Below are 20,886 nucleotides of genomic sequence, written 5' to 3'. Positions count from 1 at the left end.
GACTAATAAGAACCTGTTGTATTAAAAAAATAAATAAAATAAGATTAAAAAAAAAGAAATAGGGTCTGGCTTCCTGTTAGATAATTAGGAGCTGAGGTCATGCCCTGGGTCACTTAGAAGGTAATTCCCATTTGTCACTAGTTGTAAACTCAACCCAAGTGAGCTATATTTATGATCGCCATCTGGGTTTGAAGGAGGCAAAGCATATGTTTTTTGGTATAACGGCCAGCCTGTATTAATTTGCAAGGATGTCCTCAATTAGTCTAACTCATTAATCTCCACATCTGCCCAGTACAGGACTCCTCTCTGGCTGAAGGATAACGGGACCTGGGAATGTTATTTCATTCTCTCAGCATTAAATTGCTTCTCATGCTCCCATCTGGTCTGCTGGGATTTCAGAAAGTGTTCTTTGTCAGGGAGCACAAATGGTCAGAAGCACATCTTGATATGCTTTGGGGACCAGAATTAACACAAAGAAGCCCCACAGAGAAATAGGATAGCAGTTTCTCCTGGGCAGATTATTCTTTGTTGGCCACTCTTTATTCCAGAGTTGCTTCTATCCATCTATTCCTGCAGGTGGCATTGTGTGGCATCTCTCCTACACGCTATTCACCCCACTGACATCCAACCAGCCTGCTGCCTATTCAGCAAACAAGTCCAAGATGCCTACCACTGCTGGCAAGGACATCAGCAAATTCTCCAAAATGGAAATAGCTGGGACACCTTCTCAACACCTGTTCTTACTCTGGCTTGGAGTAAGAAATCAACAGATGATGAAATAAGGGTAACTTGGGTCCTTCCCAGTCTCTCATCTAGGTGTTTTCAACCCCAGATTCTGCTTTCATCATCAAGGGATTTCAGAGACCTTCAAAAGTCATTCAGTCCATACCCTACAAACCAGGCAACACTCACTCCAGAGAGAAGCACATTTGTCTTATACTTAAAGGTCTCCATTCTACTATAACATCTCAGTGGACACCAATAATCCTGAAAAGGAGAATTATTTTGCTATATAACTTGAACACTATTTTTTAATGTATTGATATGTCTTTTCTTCATCAGTATTGAGAGACAAAGAAAGGTTTTCAGTCTTCTACATAATAATCCTCTAAATATCTAATTTAACATTGCAAGCAAAATAGGGATTGATGTCAAATAATGAGTCTGAGCACAGGCCCTGTAAGATGCTAGCTTTGTGACCCTGGTCAGCTTACTTTGCTCTGAATCTCAATGTCTACATCTATAAGATGGGGACAATGTTCTATTCATTTAGTAAATATTTATTAAGTTTAGTTAAGTCCCATTTGTTTATTTTTGTTTTTATTTTCTTTAAGAGGTCGGTCAAAAAAGATCTTGCTGTGGTTTATGTCAAAGAGTGTTTTTCCTATGTTTTCCTCTAAGAGTTTTACAGTGTCTGGTCTTACATTTAGGTCTTTAATCCATTTTGAGTTTATTCTTGTGTATGGTGTTAGGTAGTGTTCTAATTTCATTCTTTTACATGTAGCTGTCCAGTTTTCCCAGCACCACTTATTGAAGAGGTTGTCTTTTCTCCACTGTATATTTTTGCCTCCTTTGTCATAGATTAGGTGACCATAGGTGCGTGGGTTTATCTCTGGGCTTTCTATCCTGTTCCATTAATCTATATTTCTGTTTTTGTGCCAGTATCATACTGTCTTGATTACTGAGCTTTGCAGTATAGTTTGAAGTCAGGGAGCCTGATTCCTCCAGCTCTGTTTTTCTTTCTCAAGATTGCTTTGGCTATCTGGGGTCTTTTGTGTTTCCATGCAAATTGTAAAAGGAAACCATAAACTACACAAAGGCAACCGTCAGAGTGAGAGAAAATATTTGCAAATGAAGCAATGGACAAAGGATTAATCTCCAGAATATACAAACAGCTCATGGAGCTCAATATAAAAAAAACAACCCAATCAAAAAATGGGCAGAAGACCTAAACAGACCTCTCTCCTAAGAAGACATACAGATGGCCAAGAGGCACATAAAAAGATGCTCAACATCACTAATTATTAGAGAAATGCAAATCAAAACTACAATGAGGTGTCACCTCACACAGGTCAGAATGGCCATCATCAAAAAGTCTACAAACAATGAATGCTGGAGAGGGTGTGGAGAAAAGGGAATCCTCATACACTGTTGGTGGGAATGTAAATTGATACAGCCACTATGGAAAACAGTATGCAGGTTCCTTAAAAAACTAAAAATAGAACTACCATATGACCCAACAATAACACTACTGGGCATATACCCTGAAAAAAACATAATTCAAAAGGACACATGTATCCCAATGATCACTGCAGCACTCTTTACAATAGCCAGGACATGGAAACAACATAATGTCTAATGACACATGAATGGATAAAGAAGATGTGGTACATATATATACAATGGAATATTACTCAGCCATAAAAAGGAATGAAATAGGGTCATTTGTAGAGATGTAGATGGACCTAGAGTCTGTCATACAGAGTGAAGTAAGTCAGAAAGAGAAAAAAAAACCATATAGTAACATATATATGTGGAATCTAGAAAAATGGTACAGATGAACCTATTTGCAGGGCAGGAATAGAGACACAGACATAGAGAATGGACATGTGTACATGGGGGGGAAGGGGAGGGTGGGACAAATTGGGAGATTAGGATGGACAGACATACACTACCGTGCGTAAAATAGATAGCTAGTGGGAACCTGCTATAAAGCACAGGGAGCTCAGCTTGGTGCTCTGTGATGACCTAGATGGGTGGGATTAGGGGGGTGGGAGGTCCAAGAGGGAGGGGCTATATGTATACATATAGCTGATTCACTCTGCTGTACAGCAGAAACTAACACAACATTGTAAAGCAATTATCCTCCAATAAAAGTAAATAAATACATAAATAAATAAATATTTACTGAGTTCCTACTCGAGAACAAACTCTACGCATGGTTAATGATCTTAACAGGGACACTGACTGATGCTGGAAGTTTAGGTTGGGAAAGTTTCAATGAGAGAAATATTGTGTATAAGATGATGTGCTAGTAGCCTGAAAATCATCTTGTTCATGGCTCCCGACTCCAGTTGTATCAGGTTGACCATGAGGGACACAATCCCACAATGTATACTCCTTAATATTTACTGAATACTTACTACTGGACAGGCACTTAAAACCACTATACATAAATTCACTAATTTAACTCTCACTAGAAACTTATTATCTAGGGTACCATTATCCCCCACCCCATTTTACAGAGTAGTAAACGGAGGCACAAGGTGAGGTAACCTGCCCAAGGTCAAGTAGTTAGATGGTAGAGCAGAAATTTGACCCCGGGTGGTCTGACTCCAGAGTCTATGTTTCCTGGAACGAGTCAGTCACCATGCTCCTTTCTAAGTGTTAGGGACATAATCATAGGCAAACAGAGACCAGAACTCTGCTCTCATGGAACTCACCGTCTAATGAGGTAAACAGATATTGAACAAGGCATTATAATAACAAACTGAGATAAATGTTCTGAAGGAAAGAAACATGGTACTGTGAGGGCATCTAGCAGTGGCCCTGGACCCCTTCCGTACTGAGGAAGGACACCTGCTCTGAGATCTGCAGGCTGAGAGGAAATAATCAGTGAAAGGGGTGGAACTGGAGAGTATTTGAGGTAGTGAGACTAACACGTGCAAAGGCTCCGTGTTGGAAATGGAAATGGTGTGTTGGAGGAACTGAGAAAGGCAGTGAGGCTTCAGGAAATACAGAGATTGATGGGGAATGTGGTCAAGAAGAGGCTGGTGAAGTGGCTAAGGGCCCCTCCATTTAAGTCCTAATATGCCTGTTACATATTTTGATCTTCATCACAAGAGGAATAGCAATCCATAAAAGAGTTGTAAGAAGAGGCGTTATGTGATCAGATTTCTGTGTTGAAAATAACAGTGCCTTTAACATGCCATGCGTGTTAAATGAGGCAATAAATGAAAGTCCTTTCAGAAGGTGTAAAGTGCTACAGCATCAGGGATTTTAATTAAAGTAGGTCTAGGTCTCTCTACCCACAGTGACTTTGCATCACCCTTTGGACATTGTGGGATTGTGTCAACTCACAGCCAACTTCATACAGCTGGAGTCAGGAGCCACAGTTAAGGTGATTTGAGGGGTACCGCATGCCAGCTTGGCAATAGTGTTTCTCTTATTGAAACTTGCACAACCTAAACTTCTAGCATCAGTCACCATCTCTGTTAATGTGCGTATACTATCGGTCCATTAGCAGTCCAACTGTTAATAGAAATTACTAGTTGATCAGATCACTTTAACTGGTGCCAGAGCCCCACAGAAGTGGTGCCCAAGAGAGTTAAATTCTGGTTTTGGAGGGGATGTAATAAACCTTAGAGCAAGTGACGATATCAAGACCTCCAGGGAACTTCATGAGGAGAAGCAGCAGCAAGAAGTGTGCTATTCGTGTAATGAATGTTGACTGAAAACACACTCTTCCTAATAGACGGGCTCATTCTGGTGCACTGAAGAGGGACAATTCTTTACCAAAGAACTGGTCCATAACAACTCTAAAATATAGAATGAAGATTTTGACACATCTTTGGTAGGGAGGGAGTGATACAGCAATTAATTCTAAATCTGTAGCCTTCCTATGCTGTAATTCAAAATAATCTTTCAGATGTGTACCAAAAAGTATGAAGAGAGTAAGCTATCCAGTCAGCATCCTGAGGGCAGAGGTCACAGGTACTAAAGCACCTGGTACCATGTACCTAAGCACCTGGTGTGCTGCCACGTGTGTCTCGGGCTTTCACTGGTATCTCCTACTGGCTCTCTGACTTACAGACTATGTGGAATAACGGGACGCGATGCAGATTTCCGCCAGAGGCAGAGGTTGAGGAGTTCCTGGAAAGGAGATGCTCCTGTCCTGAGCCTTGAATTCTCCCCCTTCCCTGCTGACCTCCGGGTTGTTGTGTTTGACCCTCTTGCTCCCCTTTCCCCATGGCGAGGGGAGGTCCCTGGAGCATCCCTCTGCAGACTCTGCTGGCCTCAGTGTGTCTTACCTTGGGCTTTGACATCATCCACCACCGGGCAAGGCGTCTTCACAATCACGTCACTTGGCCTGGAGCGTCGTCCTGTGCTGTCCACTCCCCACAGGGTGAACCTGGCAGGGAGGGGAGGGTAGCGTTAACGGAGAGAACCTGCGGTCCAGCTGACAGCCAAGCCTTACTGGATGGGCGGGTTGGCCCCTGGCTGCTCTCGCCACCCTGCCATGCACTTACTGCCATCACCAGGTCATCAAGTATGCAGTCTAGAGCCCCTTGCTGCTTCCTGGTAGGTCTTGGGCTGTCATTTGCTGTCTTGAGGATATTACCTCATGGCGTAGAGCAGTGGTTCTCAAAGTGGGGTCCCCAGACCAGCAGCATCACTGGGGAAGTTGATAGTCATGACCATTCTCATGCCCCATGCCAGACCTACTGAACCAGAAACTCTAGGGGTGGGGACAAAGATCTGTGCTATGACAAGCCTTCCAGGTGATTCTGATGCCAGTTACATTCTGACAACCACCAAGCTGAGGGAAAGAGCATGTATCTGTGGAAACAGATGGTCTGAAGTGGGTCTGAAGCCTCCACTCCCTGCCTTGTGGAGTTGTAGTTAAGTCCTCTGAGCTTTTTTTTCCCTATTCTGTGAAATGGAGCTGATAATAAAACTGCTTGTAGGTCATTGCGATGATTAAATGAGATAGTAAAGTACAGGAGGACCTAGTGCAGTACCTGGAGCTCAATGACACTGCATAAATTTTATTAATTCTGTTCTGTCCATCTTGAGGCTTTTATGCCGAGCACTGAGGACGATTCTCCTCTTTAAGTCAGAAGTGAAAACGCCAGAGCTGCGGGGTCCTGACTTGCCGGTGACTAGGGGTTCTATTTCCTGCATGCAGTTCCTTCTGACCCACTTAGATGCTACCTGCCGTGGACCAGGAGTCCAGAGTGGAAACCTTATGCTACCCCTGGCAACGAGAAGATGTTGTTCTAAGAGCCCCCTCCACCCTTCAACACACACACACACACACACACACACACACACACACACACATACATACATACATACGTACACACGGGATGAAGACCCGGCCATCAAAGGCTGAATGTAAAATTTCCCCCTTGGGTGATGGAACTGGATGGAGAGGTTAAGAGCAACGCCAGGTTCTGCTACTCAGACAGGAATTTGAATATAACCATGAAGATAACCTCTGGTGTCGGTGCCCGGGACCTCTAACAACTAATCTAGTGAGTCTAAAGCAAATCATTAATGCTGCTTTTCTTGTCTCTTTCTCTTTTGCTGTGTCGCCATGGGAGGTTGCATTTATTGGCAAGTCTGGATTTTCTTTCCTCTTGGCAGAGCTACAGGGAGGAAGAGAGGTGAAAAGAAGAAAGATGCCCCAAGATAGAGGGGCCAGGTACATGTTAAGGTAAATGAGCCTCAGACAGCTGAACTGATGAGGTAGAAAAGAAATGGAAATTGCCTAATGATTCTGCCAGGAAATATAAGTTTCTCTCAGCAGAGAAAAGACAGACAGCCTTGCATCTACAACTGCCTCCCCACAGAGAAGCCCAGGAAACGGTCAGTGTTAAGAACCTGTGTGTCCTGATGTGTTGTTTTCCCTCCCTCTGCCTTCTCCAGTCTCATGCTGGAATCACATCCCACTGGATGTGCTGGCCCAGCTGGGTGCAGACCTGCCTGTGCGCTCCCGCGGGACTGCCCAGCCTCCTTGCTGTCAGTCAGACAAGGACCAGGTGCTTGGCTTTCTCATCTTATGTGCACGAGGTGTCTCTGTCCGTTCTACTGTCCTCTGCTTCTTGTCTTGCTACTTAGTTCAGATCTACCACCTTACCTAGTACTAAACCCCTCTCCCACCCTGATCCGAAGTCCAGGGACTGGCTTCTCCCCCGTCACCATCCCTCCCCTCCTAGGTCTGAGTGAGCCCTTTGCATCCAGCCTCACACACTGGGCTGCCTGGATCCCGAGCAATGGCAGCCCCTGGAATTTTTCATCATTCCCCACCCCCCATATACACACCTGATCAGCCTTTTGCTACTATTTCTAGAACTGTGACTGAGGCCACCAAACCTGAAGCCAGCATGTCTGCTCTGCCCTGTCTGGCACCTGCTCCATTTCCCGGTCGTATCCCACAAGCTGGTCTCAGGCCAGGTCTCCACTCCCTCCTCTGCCCTTCTGCTCCAGACCACCTTGAGCTGTTTCTCAGAGATGGGCCCAGAGGCACCCAGGGCAGACTGCAGAGCTGCACCTCATGATCAGGGGTTCCCAGATGGGTGAATTCCCCCTCCCCCTCATGTACCCTTCATAGAGCGGGAACCTCTCTCACCAGAGACCCTGACGACAGGGCCCCTGACGTGTAGGAGGTCCGTCTCCCTGCTCAGAGGTGGGTCGCTTGATCTTTGTTACAGACTCTGCCCTGACCCCAGTTCTGGCTGTCCCTTCTCGTCAGAGTCAGGAGATAGGAAACCCTGTTTGATGCCCAGGCACTGGCAAAGTCACAGGGCTGCTAGTGTGAGCCAGGCCCTGGGCCCCGGTTCTCACCTCTGTGCTCTCTTCCTTCACTGGTCCCTCCCCAACTGTGTGTCTGAGCCCACACTCCTGAGCCCCCGCCCTGAGATCCAGACTGCCTGCTGTCCTGTCCTCTGTAAGATGGCCCTGCTTCATCTTTTCCCGTCCGCCTCCCAGGGCCCCGAGCATCGCCTTGGGACTCCAGGTCAGGGCTGGCATCTTGCTACATGGGCTACGGCTACATGATGCTGTCTGCCTGGATATTTACAGGCTTAGGGGGTCACCTGCCCTAGACTGTCTATGGTAGGTTCCAGCCACCTTTTGTAGCGCACCCTTATTTAACCTTGAACCTTTAATTTCTAGCAATTTCCCTGGACTGTGATGAGAAATGTCCTAAGCTTCAGGTACCAAAGTGGCTGTCAGATAGATGGACGCTCTCTCTCAGTGCCTGGGATGGAGTTAATCCTCACCCCTTCCCGCTTGTCCCACTCCTCGGAGTTTGCTTTGTGCTCCATCCTGCTGTGAGTTCCCACTAACTCTATTGGATCTTGGGCTGGGATGAAATTGTGTGTGCTGTAATTAATTCTCATTATTCTCACCGGGCAATTAGTAAAAAAAATTTAGGGTCCTAAGTCCTTACCATTTTTAATAGCAAAGCCCTTACCTTTATTAGGAAACAAAAGTCTTCCCATATCCTTCTAAGTAGAGAGGATGCCTGACCTAAAAACCCATCCTCAGCGGTCCCGGCTCCCTTGGTCCTGGAGGGACCCCGAGGAGTAGCCAGTTATTTTTACTATTGAAGCAAGCCTGGGGAACACTCTACATGTTTCAAGTGGAAATGTCGTGTGCAGTTATTTCAGGAAGGTCCTCCGTTTATAGTCAGCAGCATCATTTCCACCACTGGACACTCGTAGGATAGTAAGAGGATTAGAGCCAGAATTACTGGACAAGAGAGATAAGCCCTGCTTCCAATCCAGAGGGATAACGTGTAAGTCCGTTCACTGTCTCGTCCAAAGCTCCCGGGCCCTTTCCACCTCTGCCTGGCTGCTGGGACTGTTCAGCCTGTTGTTAGAGCCTGTGTGACGACATGTATATCGTGTGTGTGCGTGCATGCGTGTGTGTGTGTGTGTGTGTGTGAACCAATGCAGCCCTGCTCTGGCTCCAGGGCTGATGTTTTAAAGGACTGAAACTTGAAGTGCATGGAGCATCCTTGGGCCTCCTGCCAGGGGCTGACTGTCTCTGTCTGCGACTTACACACTTGCCCCCTCCAGGTGTGGTGGTTTCTACGGATGGCTCCAAATCCACTCCCTTTTTCTGAATTATCTGTTCGTTGTCTCACGCCCCCTAAGGCAGCGGCTCTGCTGTGAGTGCACGCTGTGGTGGGGTGTGGTAGGCTACAAGGCCGGGGAGTCACTTCCCCACTCTGGCCTCAGTTCCCTCATCTGTAAAATGAAGATAGAGTACCAGACACACTTTAAGATCTCTTTTAACCAGGGATTCTTAACTGTTTTTGTACAGTCGACCCTTCTCAGAATAATGCTTTTCCAATGCATTAAAGTGCATAGGATGACAAAGTAAGCCATCTATACTGAAAGGCCATTCTGCCTCTGTGGACCCCAGGTGAAGAGCCAGCTCTATGCTTGCACGTGAGTTATAAGATCATGCTTGATCCTTCCAGTAGCCTGGACTGGCTGGAGAGTGAGACGCAGATAAGAGAATGCAAACCTTGATTCAATTCTTAACCACCCGCCACACCCAGACAATAAGCTGTGTGATTCTGAGGAAGTTACTCAGTGTTGCTGAACCTCAGTTTCCTCATCTATAAAATGGGAACAATAGCCCTAATCTCACAGGGTCGGGGGTGGTGGTTCCCAGAAGCACCTACACGTAGTGAACCCTCCGTAAATGAAGGCTGCCTTCCTCCATATTACGGATAAGAAAACTTAGTTGCAGAAACGTTCAGTGTTCTGCTTAATCACTTAGTGGTTAGAAACAAAATCAGGTTTGGGGCCCATGTGTTCTCAACTCTTAACGCAGGGCTCCTGTCCTTGCACCAGGGACTGAAGCTCTGGTCCACTCGATGGCTCTGCAAGGAGGAACGTCTCTCCCAGGCCCGCCTGCATGCTCTCTGCACATGATCTGCAGCGCCACCTAGTGGAGATTGGCTGTTTTTCTCCCTCTGCCCAGTGCACTGTCTCTTAATTTCCTCAGCAATCAATCTTGACAGAACATTTGTGTTTTACAAGACTTAAGAGGGAGACACCAGAAGCTCACCTAGGATAGCAGAGTGGGAGAAGCCATCGGCCTCGGGTGTCTGTGAAATGTAGCCAGACCCAGGCCCAGATGAGGAGGGTCCCAGAGTGGGTAAGGGCTGGCACTCCTAACGGGCAACCATGCCAGCCTCGTGCTTGTAGGAACTTTGAAATTCCTAATTAACATGCGTTACTTAGTGACAGGAATTGCTGAGCCCTCATTATAAATGGCAATTCCAGTTTCACTGAGTCTGAGGCATTTACAGCAGGTTAGGAGTTCCATGTTCCCAATCTTTGTTCCTTTTACCTGTTCCCCTCCTAATGAAGGGCCAGAATGCCCAAATCTCAGGCCAGCTGATGAGAATCCTTGTCCTACTGTTATCATTTACGTCTCTCTATATTTTCCAACCCCTCCAGAATACCACTTGTGTTTATGTGTTTTACCCTCATCAGCCTGGCCCCTTGGTTACATTTCCTTCCTGTACTGAAGATATTCAGCCTGAGCATCTAAGTTCGTCTTGCAATCCATGCCACTCACATTTCTAGTGCTTTTCATCTTTGAACTCTTCCACTATGGAAATGGAAATGATTTATTCCAGAAACCTTGACTCTGTTCCCGTGACCTCATCTGTAAACTGTTAAATGTTTTTCATACTGATGGGGTCAAAGAGCCCCAGAACGACATCGCTATGAATTCTGCCTTCGCCCCCCCACGCCCCCCCGCAATTTTCCCGTCATGACTTAGATTCCATCACTATCTCTCCTCCCTTGGTGTCTTTTATGTCTGCTTCGCGAATACTTTACTGTTGTTCCCAGAGCACCGAGCGAAACGGGGAAGAGCTACCAGAAAGAATAGAGCTGCTCCAAGTGCCACAATACAGGAGCTCGCTGTACTTTCTTTGAAGAAAGACCATCTCTCACCTCTATAAACTATCTATTTCAATGCCACTAGAGCAGAATTCTTGGTACTCTACTCCTTTCCTCCAAAACAAAATTAATCATCTCCTCTGACTTAACAGCATTCACTCTATTTTCCCGAGCTCACTTTCTTCTATCCCCTTTATTCACCATCTGCTTCTACCCTGTTGTCTACTCGCCGCTCACCATAGCATGCCTCTTTGCCTTTGCCCTTGCTGTTTCCTCTGCCCGGTGTGCCTTTTCCAACGTTATGCTTCCTACTGAAATTCTACACAACCTAATTCAGATGACATCCTCTCTAGTTAGAAAGAATCACTTCTTTCTTTGCTACAACAGGTTCCTTGCTCTTTTACATCTAGCTTTAATTTCAATCTACCTGATGTTAACGTTAGTTGTTTATATGTTGCAAACTAGGATGCAAACTAGGATGGGACTATATTATCTTTCTTGGTCCTCCGCCTCCAGTACCGAGAAGGTTCTCTATAATGCTGATTGAGACAAGACTTGAGACACTCATGTTTTTCAAAGTCTCTAAAGGAACTCAAGTAGCTAAAAGGAAGCAGCTAAAAGTCTGGGGGCATTCAGGGTAAGGAATAACTAGACAGGCGTCTGTCACTCACATGTAGATGGTGTCAGGTTCCAGGCATTGTATGATCAGAGAGATGGTGGTGAGCTGCTTGTCCGGGACCTGAGAGGGCATCGCACAAGGAGACTTCGCTCCGGAGATGATGTCGTCAACAAAGCTCAGCACCGTTTCTGCCCAGAGGGGAAGGAATGGAAAAGGCATGAGAGGGGCTTCCCTGGTGGCGCAGTGGTTGAGAGTCTGCTTGCCGATGCAGGGGACACGGGTTCGTGTCCCCGTCCGGGAAGATCCCACATGCCGCGCAGCGGCTGAGCCCGTGAGCCATGGCCACTGGACCTGCGCGTCCGGAGCCTGTGCTCCGCAACGGGAGAGGCCACAACAGTGAGAGGCCTGCGTACCGCAAAAAAAAAAGAAAGAAAGAAAGAAAGAAAAGGCATGAGAAACAGCGATGGCCAAGTAACACCTGGCTGGGATTGACTCCATTAGAATTTAACATTAAAATCACTCGGTCCCCGGTCTTCTCAAATTCCTAGTAGGGCAAGGAGACCCAGAAGGAATGGTCTTTTCTGTTTCATACTTAATCAGTTTGGAGCCATCCGTCCAGAGTTAGCTGAGACAACCAAGGCAAGATGTACATAGCACATCTGCAAGGTCTTTTATGACATATTCTTGGCTTGGGCAGAAAACAACTATTCTGGTCAATGGTCATTGCCAGACCTTTGCAGTACCTGTGCGCATCAGGAAAGGGCCTCGGAAGAAGCCGTAGCCAGCTCTCCATGCCCAAAGGCAGTGCATATGTTTCCAAGCCACAGTGATAGTTTCACCAGAAGCTATTTACCCTGCACTAGACTGTGGATGCTACCACCCTGCTGGTGCCCATACTCATGCGTCAGTTTTAGGAATGATGTATGTTCACCTTTCCCTATGTGTAGGCAGTGAAATACTAAGGCATGAAACATTTTTCATGGGGTGTTTCCACTCCTTTAAGACGTCTCTCTTCTAGCTGTACCTGGCAAAAGCAAGGTTTGCTTTAGGACAAGACATGGGGTAATAAGCATATCTGTTTCTACATGCTTTTGCCTGGATGGGGCGGGGAGTTGGGATTATTAGCAAAGAAACTTTTTTCTGTAATCATGGCAGTGGTTAACACAGAATTGTTTCCTAATTGTGGGCTAGGATAACTAGTGTACTGTATTGTTGTTTCTTTGTGTGCCTAGAGACAATGAAATGGACACCTCTTTTATAAACAAAAACAAAATTAAAACAAGACTTTGTCAGATGCTCACTATGCAAAAACTCTCAAATGGAAAAGATGGCTGCTGCTTCTTCTCCCTGCTCCTCCTACGTTGCCCAGGGATACTGGGGACCCAGGGCAAAGCCAGGAGGCAGGACATTTTCCTTTTCTTTTCTTTTTGCCACCCTGGATCAAGATGAGCCTGTGAAGTGGGAGATGCTCACCTGTCTCCACTTTGGAGTGGTCCATCCTGTCAGTGACCTTTTCTTGACGGATGAGGTAATCTACAATCTGCACCCCGATTGGAGGCTCTGAGTGTCCCCACTCCAGGACCACGAGGGTGCTGCTGGGCTCATGAACTGTGGAGAGTCTGAGCCTGAGTGCAAACAGCAAGAAACATGAAATGGGGACCCAGCTGAGACCTGTGATGTCTTCTGATACCACCACTGGCCACCTTCTCAATTATTATTACAGCGTAAACTCTTCTTTCTAACCTTTCTTAACCAACCACTAGGATGATTTCTTTGAGGATGTGTCTCCTTCACTGTAAAATAAAGATTCTTGAAGATCCTTAAAGTCTATATTTTTGTTCATTAAGTGCCCGTTACAAATTGGGAACTCAGCATAGATTTGCAAATAAATAAATAAGCAGATGAGTCAAAGATGAATGAATGCCTGCATTTTACAGGGTTAGTGGATAGGGCCTTTGGAGTAGCACTTTATAGGGCTTGAAAATGTAATTTCTGGGTTTGCTCTTGAAAAATAAGAAAATGTGCCTATAATGCTCATACCAAGGCCCACTAAAGGTGATGTCTGGGAGAGCTCTGCATTAAGAAGGACAGTCAGCTCAGCTTCGAGAACATTACAGGATTGCCCTGCTGGTGGAACCCTGGCTTCCCCTCTTGCTATGGGTACTAACACGTGCTCAGTTTGCAGGTAATGCTCATAGGGGGCTTTACTGGGCCAGAGAAAGTTTGACACATGTCAAGTTCTCCTCAGGGCGTTGTCCTACGTCTGCACACTCAGGTTCTGAGTTCAGTTTCTGTCTTTACTCTTGGGTTTCTATGAATATCCTGATTCCAGACTCTAGTCTTTCCTTGCTTTTCCCAATTCACTGTCTCCTTGTGTCATGTAAATTGTCCATTTTGACCACTCTGCCACCTCATAACCCTTTATGCCTTGTAGAGACTCAATAAACACTATTAACATTCATTGGCATGGATCTTCTAATGATCCAAGAGGTTTCCATTCTCTGCCTTGTTCTGACTTCATGTGTGTGTGTTAGGTTTCTCACTTGCTCCTTGTCCCCTGTTTCTTCCTAGACCACTGGCTTTCGGGAGTTTTCCCTGTTTATCTCATGCCAGCCTCCCTCCCTTACATGAGTCTCTGCCATTCATTCCCAACCTCGGCTCCCATATCTCATGGCCACCCATAATCCTGGTGCTCTAGCCTCCACTCAGCTCACCAGATGTGTCATTGGTCTCAAGGATCCCCAGGCAAGGTACCGTGGATGGATCCCATCAAAGCAATGTTCAATTTCAATTCAACAAATATTTACTAAGCACCCACTACTTCTCAGAATGTGCTCGGTGCTGAAGATGCACTGGTGCAAAAGCCAACTCCAGCCCCTTCTTTTATGGAGTGGTCACTAGACCAACATACAAATTATACATGTGATTGTAATAATGTGTGATAAGAACTTTAACAAGAAATCATGGGAAGCTGTGGGAGCAAGAGTAAGGAATTCAGCTGGTGGGAAAATAACACAAACCACATGCTCTTTAGTGGCTTACTGTGAAGGAGTGCATAGTTTACATATGACTTTAAAGATGGAACAGACCCAAAACAGTGCGGATATTCATTAATTAGAATCATATGCCGAGGACTATTTTGAAGAAAAAAGCATTAGGAAGCTTAAGTAAGTAACTAAGCCTTACTGAGAACTCAGATTCCGTGAAAATATGGACTAAGGCTGGCCTCTACTGAGAAATAGGAGTGTGTATGATTTAAACAGGCTTGTGTAAAACTAGAGTGCATTCCTATATCCAACTACCGATAAATATTCAAGAAATTATGGTTTGCTGCTGGAAGAAGTGATTAGAGTTGACAAGAAAAGTGAAGTCCTTTGTAGATGTTCCTGTTTATGGAAATTTAGCCCAATTTGATCTCTTTTGCTATGACATTTAGTAAATGCAGATTTAGAAATGAAATCAGCCCTAGGACACAAATGGCTGGATCTGGCATCCACCTGATGATAACAATTTGGTAGCTTTAGTGTTGTGTGTCAAAGGTAGCTTTCTTAGTTGGTGAATCAGTCTAGAAGTTCCTTTTCTAGAGTTCCCTTTCTGCCAAAAGAAAGACCTTTTACTAATAATGAGCTTGACTCTCTTTTGAGCTAAGAGGTCTAAGTCATGGCTGTAAAGAGCAAGAAGCCAATGGCTGGTGTGTCTAAAATGACCCACCTAGAGAAGGCCTGTAGACAAAAGAAGACATTGGCTTGTGATGACCCTGAACCACTCTGTTCTCCTCTTTCTCAATGTTCTTCCTGCTCAGTCCTGGCCCTTTAATGCCCACCCACACTTTCATGGAACAGACCAGAGAGCAGTATGCACACAGACCAGCCTCTCACTTGCTGGTTTCCTCCTGCCATTTGGCTCCTGCTTACCCAGCCCTCCAGTTACTGAGTCCTGATCCTCCCTTTGGGCTCTCTTTGCCTTACCAATCCAGGCTCCTCCAGCTCATCCTACCATCCCTCGTTATTAGACACAACATTTCTGTGCTTCACTCCCATGGCAGATGCCACATTCGAGGCTAACAGGGGTTCCCGCCCTTTACGTGAGTTCAGCCAGTTCTGTTCAGCCTTCCTCCGAGTGTATGAAAACTGGACATGTTCATTTTCAGCCACCTTTGCAGCCCTTTGTACTTTGTTCACCCCTCAAAGGCAGATGCCCCTGAATGCACATCCCTGACCCTCTGCTCTTCCCAGATGACAGTCATTCTAGAGCATCCTTTCTCATAGCTGTGCTTCCATTTCTCATTTCTTTGGGGCTGAGTTCAATCTTCTTATCTCGAGCGTTTGCTTTGTTATAGGGCTCCAGATCATCTTTCCTCGTGACTGCTGACTATCTCTATAGGACTGCCCCACTATAATTCTCAGGCAGGTCCAAAGGGAACCAACCTCCTCCTCAAACCTGCTTATCCTGGGACGCTTCTTTTCTCAGCTGTAGCCTATTCATCTTCCCACTGAGGTCATAAGTCTTGAGTCCATTCTCCACTTTTCCTTCCTCTCACTCCCACAGTCAATCAGTCACCAAACCCTGCTGGTTCTACCCAAGGTCATCTCTGAGTTGTATCCTCTGCGTACTATAGTATTATGGTTAAGATCACGGTCTCTTAGCTATGGCCCTGCTTCCTGCTCTATGACCGTGGAAAAACTATTCAGGCCATCTGAATCCATTTCCCTGTCTATTAAAGGGTGGGGGGGTGGGGGGGTGATAACAGTACCTAACTGCTTCACACTGTGCCCGACACCCAGTAAGTGTATTGCTGTCCTAGGTCTTATTACTGACCTCTGTCTTCCTCCATGGGAACATTACATTTACCCCTCTTTTCTTCTAGCCATGCTCTCCTGCTTTCTCCACCTTTGGGGAGAAATTCAAGTGCTATGTCCTTTATGAAGCCTTCACTATTCTTCAAATTCAGACTTGACTGTTCCCTTTTCACACTGTCTTTAAATGTCTCATATAACTCTTATCCTACCATTTCTGCTACTGTTAAATTGGTTCACCTCCCTCCCTAGAAGACTGAAAGCGCCCTGAAGGCAGGTACTGCACCATGTTTTTCTTTCTGTTCCCCAGTACCAAGCCCATTGCTTGGAAAAGAGTAGACACTCTTTAAAGTATGTTTGCAGAATAATGGCGAGACACACAAGCAAGAGAAAGGCCAAGAAAGGGAATCATACACGGGCTGTGGGAGAGGCGCACAGGCAGGGAGTCCATCAGTTCCGAAAGCAGTGGGGTCACATCGACACCAGTCCTCGATGACATCTCCGGTCCCAGAGCACCAGAGGGAGCTCATGGTGGCCTCCAGCAAGAGCTGCAAGAGGGGGCAGAGAAAAGAGTAAGCATCAGGGAGCCAGGGCTGGGTCCCCAGAGTCAAGAGATACAGCATCAGGGCTCTGCTTGGCCCTAAATAACTCCAGTCAGCAGCCTGTAGCACCATGTCTCCATTTACTTCTACCCCAGAAGAGTGTTTCTGGGAAGCCTGGACCTTGTAGGACCTGTAGGGTGTCTCTGTCTCATTAGCATAATAGTTCATCCCTGTGCTTGAGGGCTGTAATCTTGGAATCAAGTCTTATTCCACCTCGCATCTCCCTCCCTCCCATTCCGCACCATCATTCCACACCTAGGGCTCTAGAGACATGACCTCTTCCCCATACGCTCAGCAGGGCCAGTCTTGACCACTCTCAGGCCAGAGGCACTCAGCCTTTTCTCAAATGCCTCTCTGAGCATCCTTCTCTGCCCTCTTCACCCTGCCCCAGTATTTCCTCTGCATTCCTTCAGCATGTCCTGTATCTCACTTACAATATTTATGCAGTTCTGCTCTGGGTTGTGATTATGCATTAGACCTCTCGTTCCTCGTAGAAGGTAGAAACCATGTGACACACAGGCTAAGAGCTGTGCTCTGGGGCAGTCCCTCTAGGTGAGAACTCCAGCTCTGCCAACCACTGCCATGTGACCTTGGGCAAATTACATAAACTCAGGCTCCTCAATGGTAAAATGGGATAAAAACAGCACTTTCCTTATAAGGATGCTGTGACAATTAGATGAAATAAATACTTGCCAAAGGGCATGGCATAGTGCCTATGCTATGCACACATTAGTTGCATATAAATAGTACATGTTAGTCATCAATAAAGAACAGCAATTGTTATTGTCTTTGAATGACAGGGTTGGGTCTTATGTGGAAGCTTGTAAATAACATAGAACCTAGAGTAATTCTTTACATACAGTGGTTTCACAGCAGATATTCACTATTCAATTAAAGGACAACAAGATAAAATGAGATCACTGAGGGAACAGAACTTATGAGAGGGGCAAGTCCCTGGTGAGGAACTGAGTCCTGACAGGCACTGACCCCTGTGTGAGGCCCTGCTGCCTCAACCCCAGCCCAGGGTTGGGGAGAGCCTGAGACAGCCGCAGGGCAAGCTCAGGGCTTTCTCTCCAGGTCAGCTCAACCTCTGCAGCCTCTGCTTTTCCTCTGATTCTCTTCCCTCTGTTTCATCCTCACCACACCCACACATAATGGATAAATTAGAGAAATGAAACAGCTATCCTGGAAAGTTTTAGGCCAAACAATTAAAGGAAAGAAAAAAAGAGAAGAGGATAAGAAAAAGAAGAGATAATCCTGCAAAAATCAACATGTCCAAGTCCAAAGCCAGTATCCTATGTCCCATCCATCCCAGGTTAGAAGAGATGACATGAAGTCCATCCTGACACCCCTCCTTGGATTGGGAGCCTCAAGGGAGCAGGGATTCTCTGTTATCACTATGATTTGTGTAGAGCTTTAGAATTTACAAAGCCCTTAATTTATTTTTTTCCCTATTTTTTTAAAAACATCTTTATTGGAGTATAATTGCTTTACAGTGGTGTGTTAGTTTCTGCTGGATAAAGTGAATCAGCTATACATATACATATATCCCCATATCTCCTCCCTCTTGCATCTCCTTCCCACCCTCCCTATCCCACCCCTCTAGGTGGACACAAAGCACAGAGCTGATCTCCCTGTGCTATATGGCGGCTTCTCACTAGGTATCTATTTTACATTTGGTAGAGTATATATGTCCATGCCACTCTCTCACTTCATCCCAGCTCACCCTTCCCCCTCCCCATGTCCTCAAGACCATTCTCTACATCTGCATCTTTATTCCTATCCTGCCCCTAGGTTCATCAGAACCAACTTTTATTTTAGATTCCATATATATGTGTTAGCATACAGTATTTGTTTTTCTCTTTCTGACTTACTTCACTCTGTATGACAGTCTCTAGGTCCATCCACCTCACTACAAATAACTCAATTTCGTTTCTTTCTATGGCTGAATAATATTCCATTGTATACATGTGCCACATCTTCTTTATCCATTTATCTGTCAATGGACACTTAGGTTGCTTCCATGTCCTGGCTATTGTAAATAGAGCTGCAATGAACACTGTGGTACATGACTCTTTTTGAATTATGGCTTTCTCAGGGTATATGCCCAGTAGTGGGATTGCTGGGTCGTATGGTAGTTCTATTTTTAGTTTTTTAAGGAACCTCCATACTGTTCTCCATAGTGGCTGTATCAATTTACATTCCCACCAACAGTGCAAGAGGGTTCCCTTTTCTCCACACCCTCTCTAGCATTTATTGTTTCTAGATTTTTTGATGATGGCCATTCTGACTGGTGTGAGATGATACCTCATCAGAGTTTTGATTTGCATTTCTCTAATGATTAGTGATGTTGAGCGTCCTTTCATGTGTTTGTTGGCAATCTATATCTTCTGTGGAGAAATGCCTATTTAGGTCTTCTGCCCATTTTTGGATTGGGTTGTTTGTTTTTTTGATATTCAGCTGCATGAGCTGCCTGTATATTTTGGAGGTTAATCCTTTGTCAGTTGCTTCATTTGCAAATATTTTCTCCCATTCTGAGGGTTGTCTTTTTGTCTCGTTTATGGCTTCCTTTGCTGTGCAAAAGCTTTTAAGTTTCATTAGGTCCCATTTGTTTATTTTTGTTATTATTTCCATTTCTCTAGGAAGTGGGTCAAAAAGGATCTAGCTGTGATGTATGTCATAGAGTGTTCTGCGTATGTTTTCCTCTAAGAGTTTTATAGTGTCTGGCCTTACGTTTAGGTCTTTAATCCATTCTGAGTTTATTTTTGCGTATGGTGTTAGGGAGTGTTCTAATTTCATTCTTTTTCATGTAGCTGTCCAGTTTTCCCAGCACCATTTATAGAAGAGGCTCTCTTTTCTCCATTGTATACTCTTGCCTCTTTTATCAGAGATAAGGTGACCATATTTGTGTGGGTTTATCTAGGGCTTTCTATCCTGTTCCATTGATCTATATTTCTGTTTTTGTGCCAGTACCATACTGTCTTGATTACTGTAGCTTTGTAGTATAGTATGAAGTCAGGGAGCCTGATTCCTCCAGCTCCATTTTTCTTTCTCAAGATTGCTTTGGCTCTTCGGGGTCTTTTGTGTTTACATACAAATTGTGAAAATTTTTGTTCTAGTTCTATGAAAAATGCCACTGGTAGTTTGATAGGGATTGCACTGAATCTGTAGATTGCTTTGAATAGTATAGTCATTTTCACAATATTGATTCTTCCAATCCAAGAACATGGTATATCTCTCCATCTGTTTGTATCATCTTTAATTTCCATCATCAGTGTCTTATAGTTTTCTGCATACAGGTCTTTTGTCAAAGGAGAAGTAACAACTGACACTGCAGAAATACAAAGGCTCAGGAGAGATTACTACAAGCAACTATATGCCAATAAAATGGACAACCTGGAAGAAATGGACAAATTCTTAGAAAAGCACAACTTTCCGAGACTGAACTAGGAAGAAATAGAAAATATAAACAGACCAATCACAAGCACTGAAATTGAAACTGTGATGAAAAATCTTCCAACAAACAAAAGCCCAGGAGCAGACGGATTCACGGGTGAATTCTATCAAACATTTAGAGAAGAGCAAACACCCAGCCTTCTCAGACTCTTCCAAAATATAGCAAAGGGAGGAACACTCCCAAACTCATTCTACAAGGCCACCATCACTCTGATAGCAAAACCGGACAAAGATGTCACAAAAAAAGAAAACTACATGCCAATATCACTGATGAACATAGATGAAAAAATCCTCAACAAAGTACTAGCAATCAGAATCCAACAGCACATTAAAAGGATCATACACCATGATCAAGTGGGGTTTATCCCAGGAAAGCAAGGATTCTTCAATATACAAAAATCAATCAATGTGATACACCATATTAACAAATTGAAGGAGAAAAAACATATGATCATCTCAATAGATGCAGAAAAAGCTTTCGACAAAATTCAACAGCAATGTATGGTAAAAACTCTCCAGAAAGCAGGCATAGAGGGAACTTACCTCAACATAATAAAGGCCATAGATGACAACCCCACAGACAACATCATTCTCAGTGGTGAAAAACTGAATCCACTTCTACTAAGATCAGGAACAAGAAAAGGTTGCCCACTCTCACCACTATTATTCAACATAGTTTTGGAAGTTTTAGCCACAGCAATCAGAGAAGAAAAAGAAATAAAAAGAATCCAAAGCAGAAAAGAAGAAGTAAAACTGTC

General features: G+C 44.9%; 1 protein-coding gene across 2 annotated transcripts in view; it reads right to left on the bottom strand.

Annotated features, from left to right (window-relative positions):
- The window catches only part of ASTN1 (astrotactin 1), a gene marked incomplete at both ends in the record, with an annotated part of 333,141 nt that overhangs the window by 11,935 nt on the left and 300,320 nt on the right, over positions 1-20,886 (bottom strand). For both annotated transcript variants that reach the window (XM_079698361.1, XM_079698362.1), the window contains 4 exons: positions 5,031-5,131; positions 11,327-11,462; positions 12,748-12,899; positions 16,485-16,618. In XM_079698361.1, the coding sequence (XP_079554487.1) occupies positions 5,031-5,131; positions 11,327-11,462; positions 12,748-12,899; positions 16,485-16,618 (523 nt within the window). The remainder of the gene's footprint in view (positions 1-5,030; positions 5,132-11,326; positions 11,463-12,747; positions 12,900-16,484; positions 16,619-20,886) is intronic.

The sequence above is a fragment of the Hyperoodon ampullatus genome, assembly GCF_949752795.1.
Source record: "Hyperoodon ampullatus genome assembly, chromosome: 2".
Taxonomy (NCBI): domain Eukaryota; kingdom Metazoa; phylum Chordata; class Mammalia; order Artiodactyla; family Ziphiidae; genus Hyperoodon; species Hyperoodon ampullatus.
The sequence above is the reverse complement of the archived record's forward strand: the minus strand, read 5'-3'. Positions and strand labels throughout refer to the sequence as shown.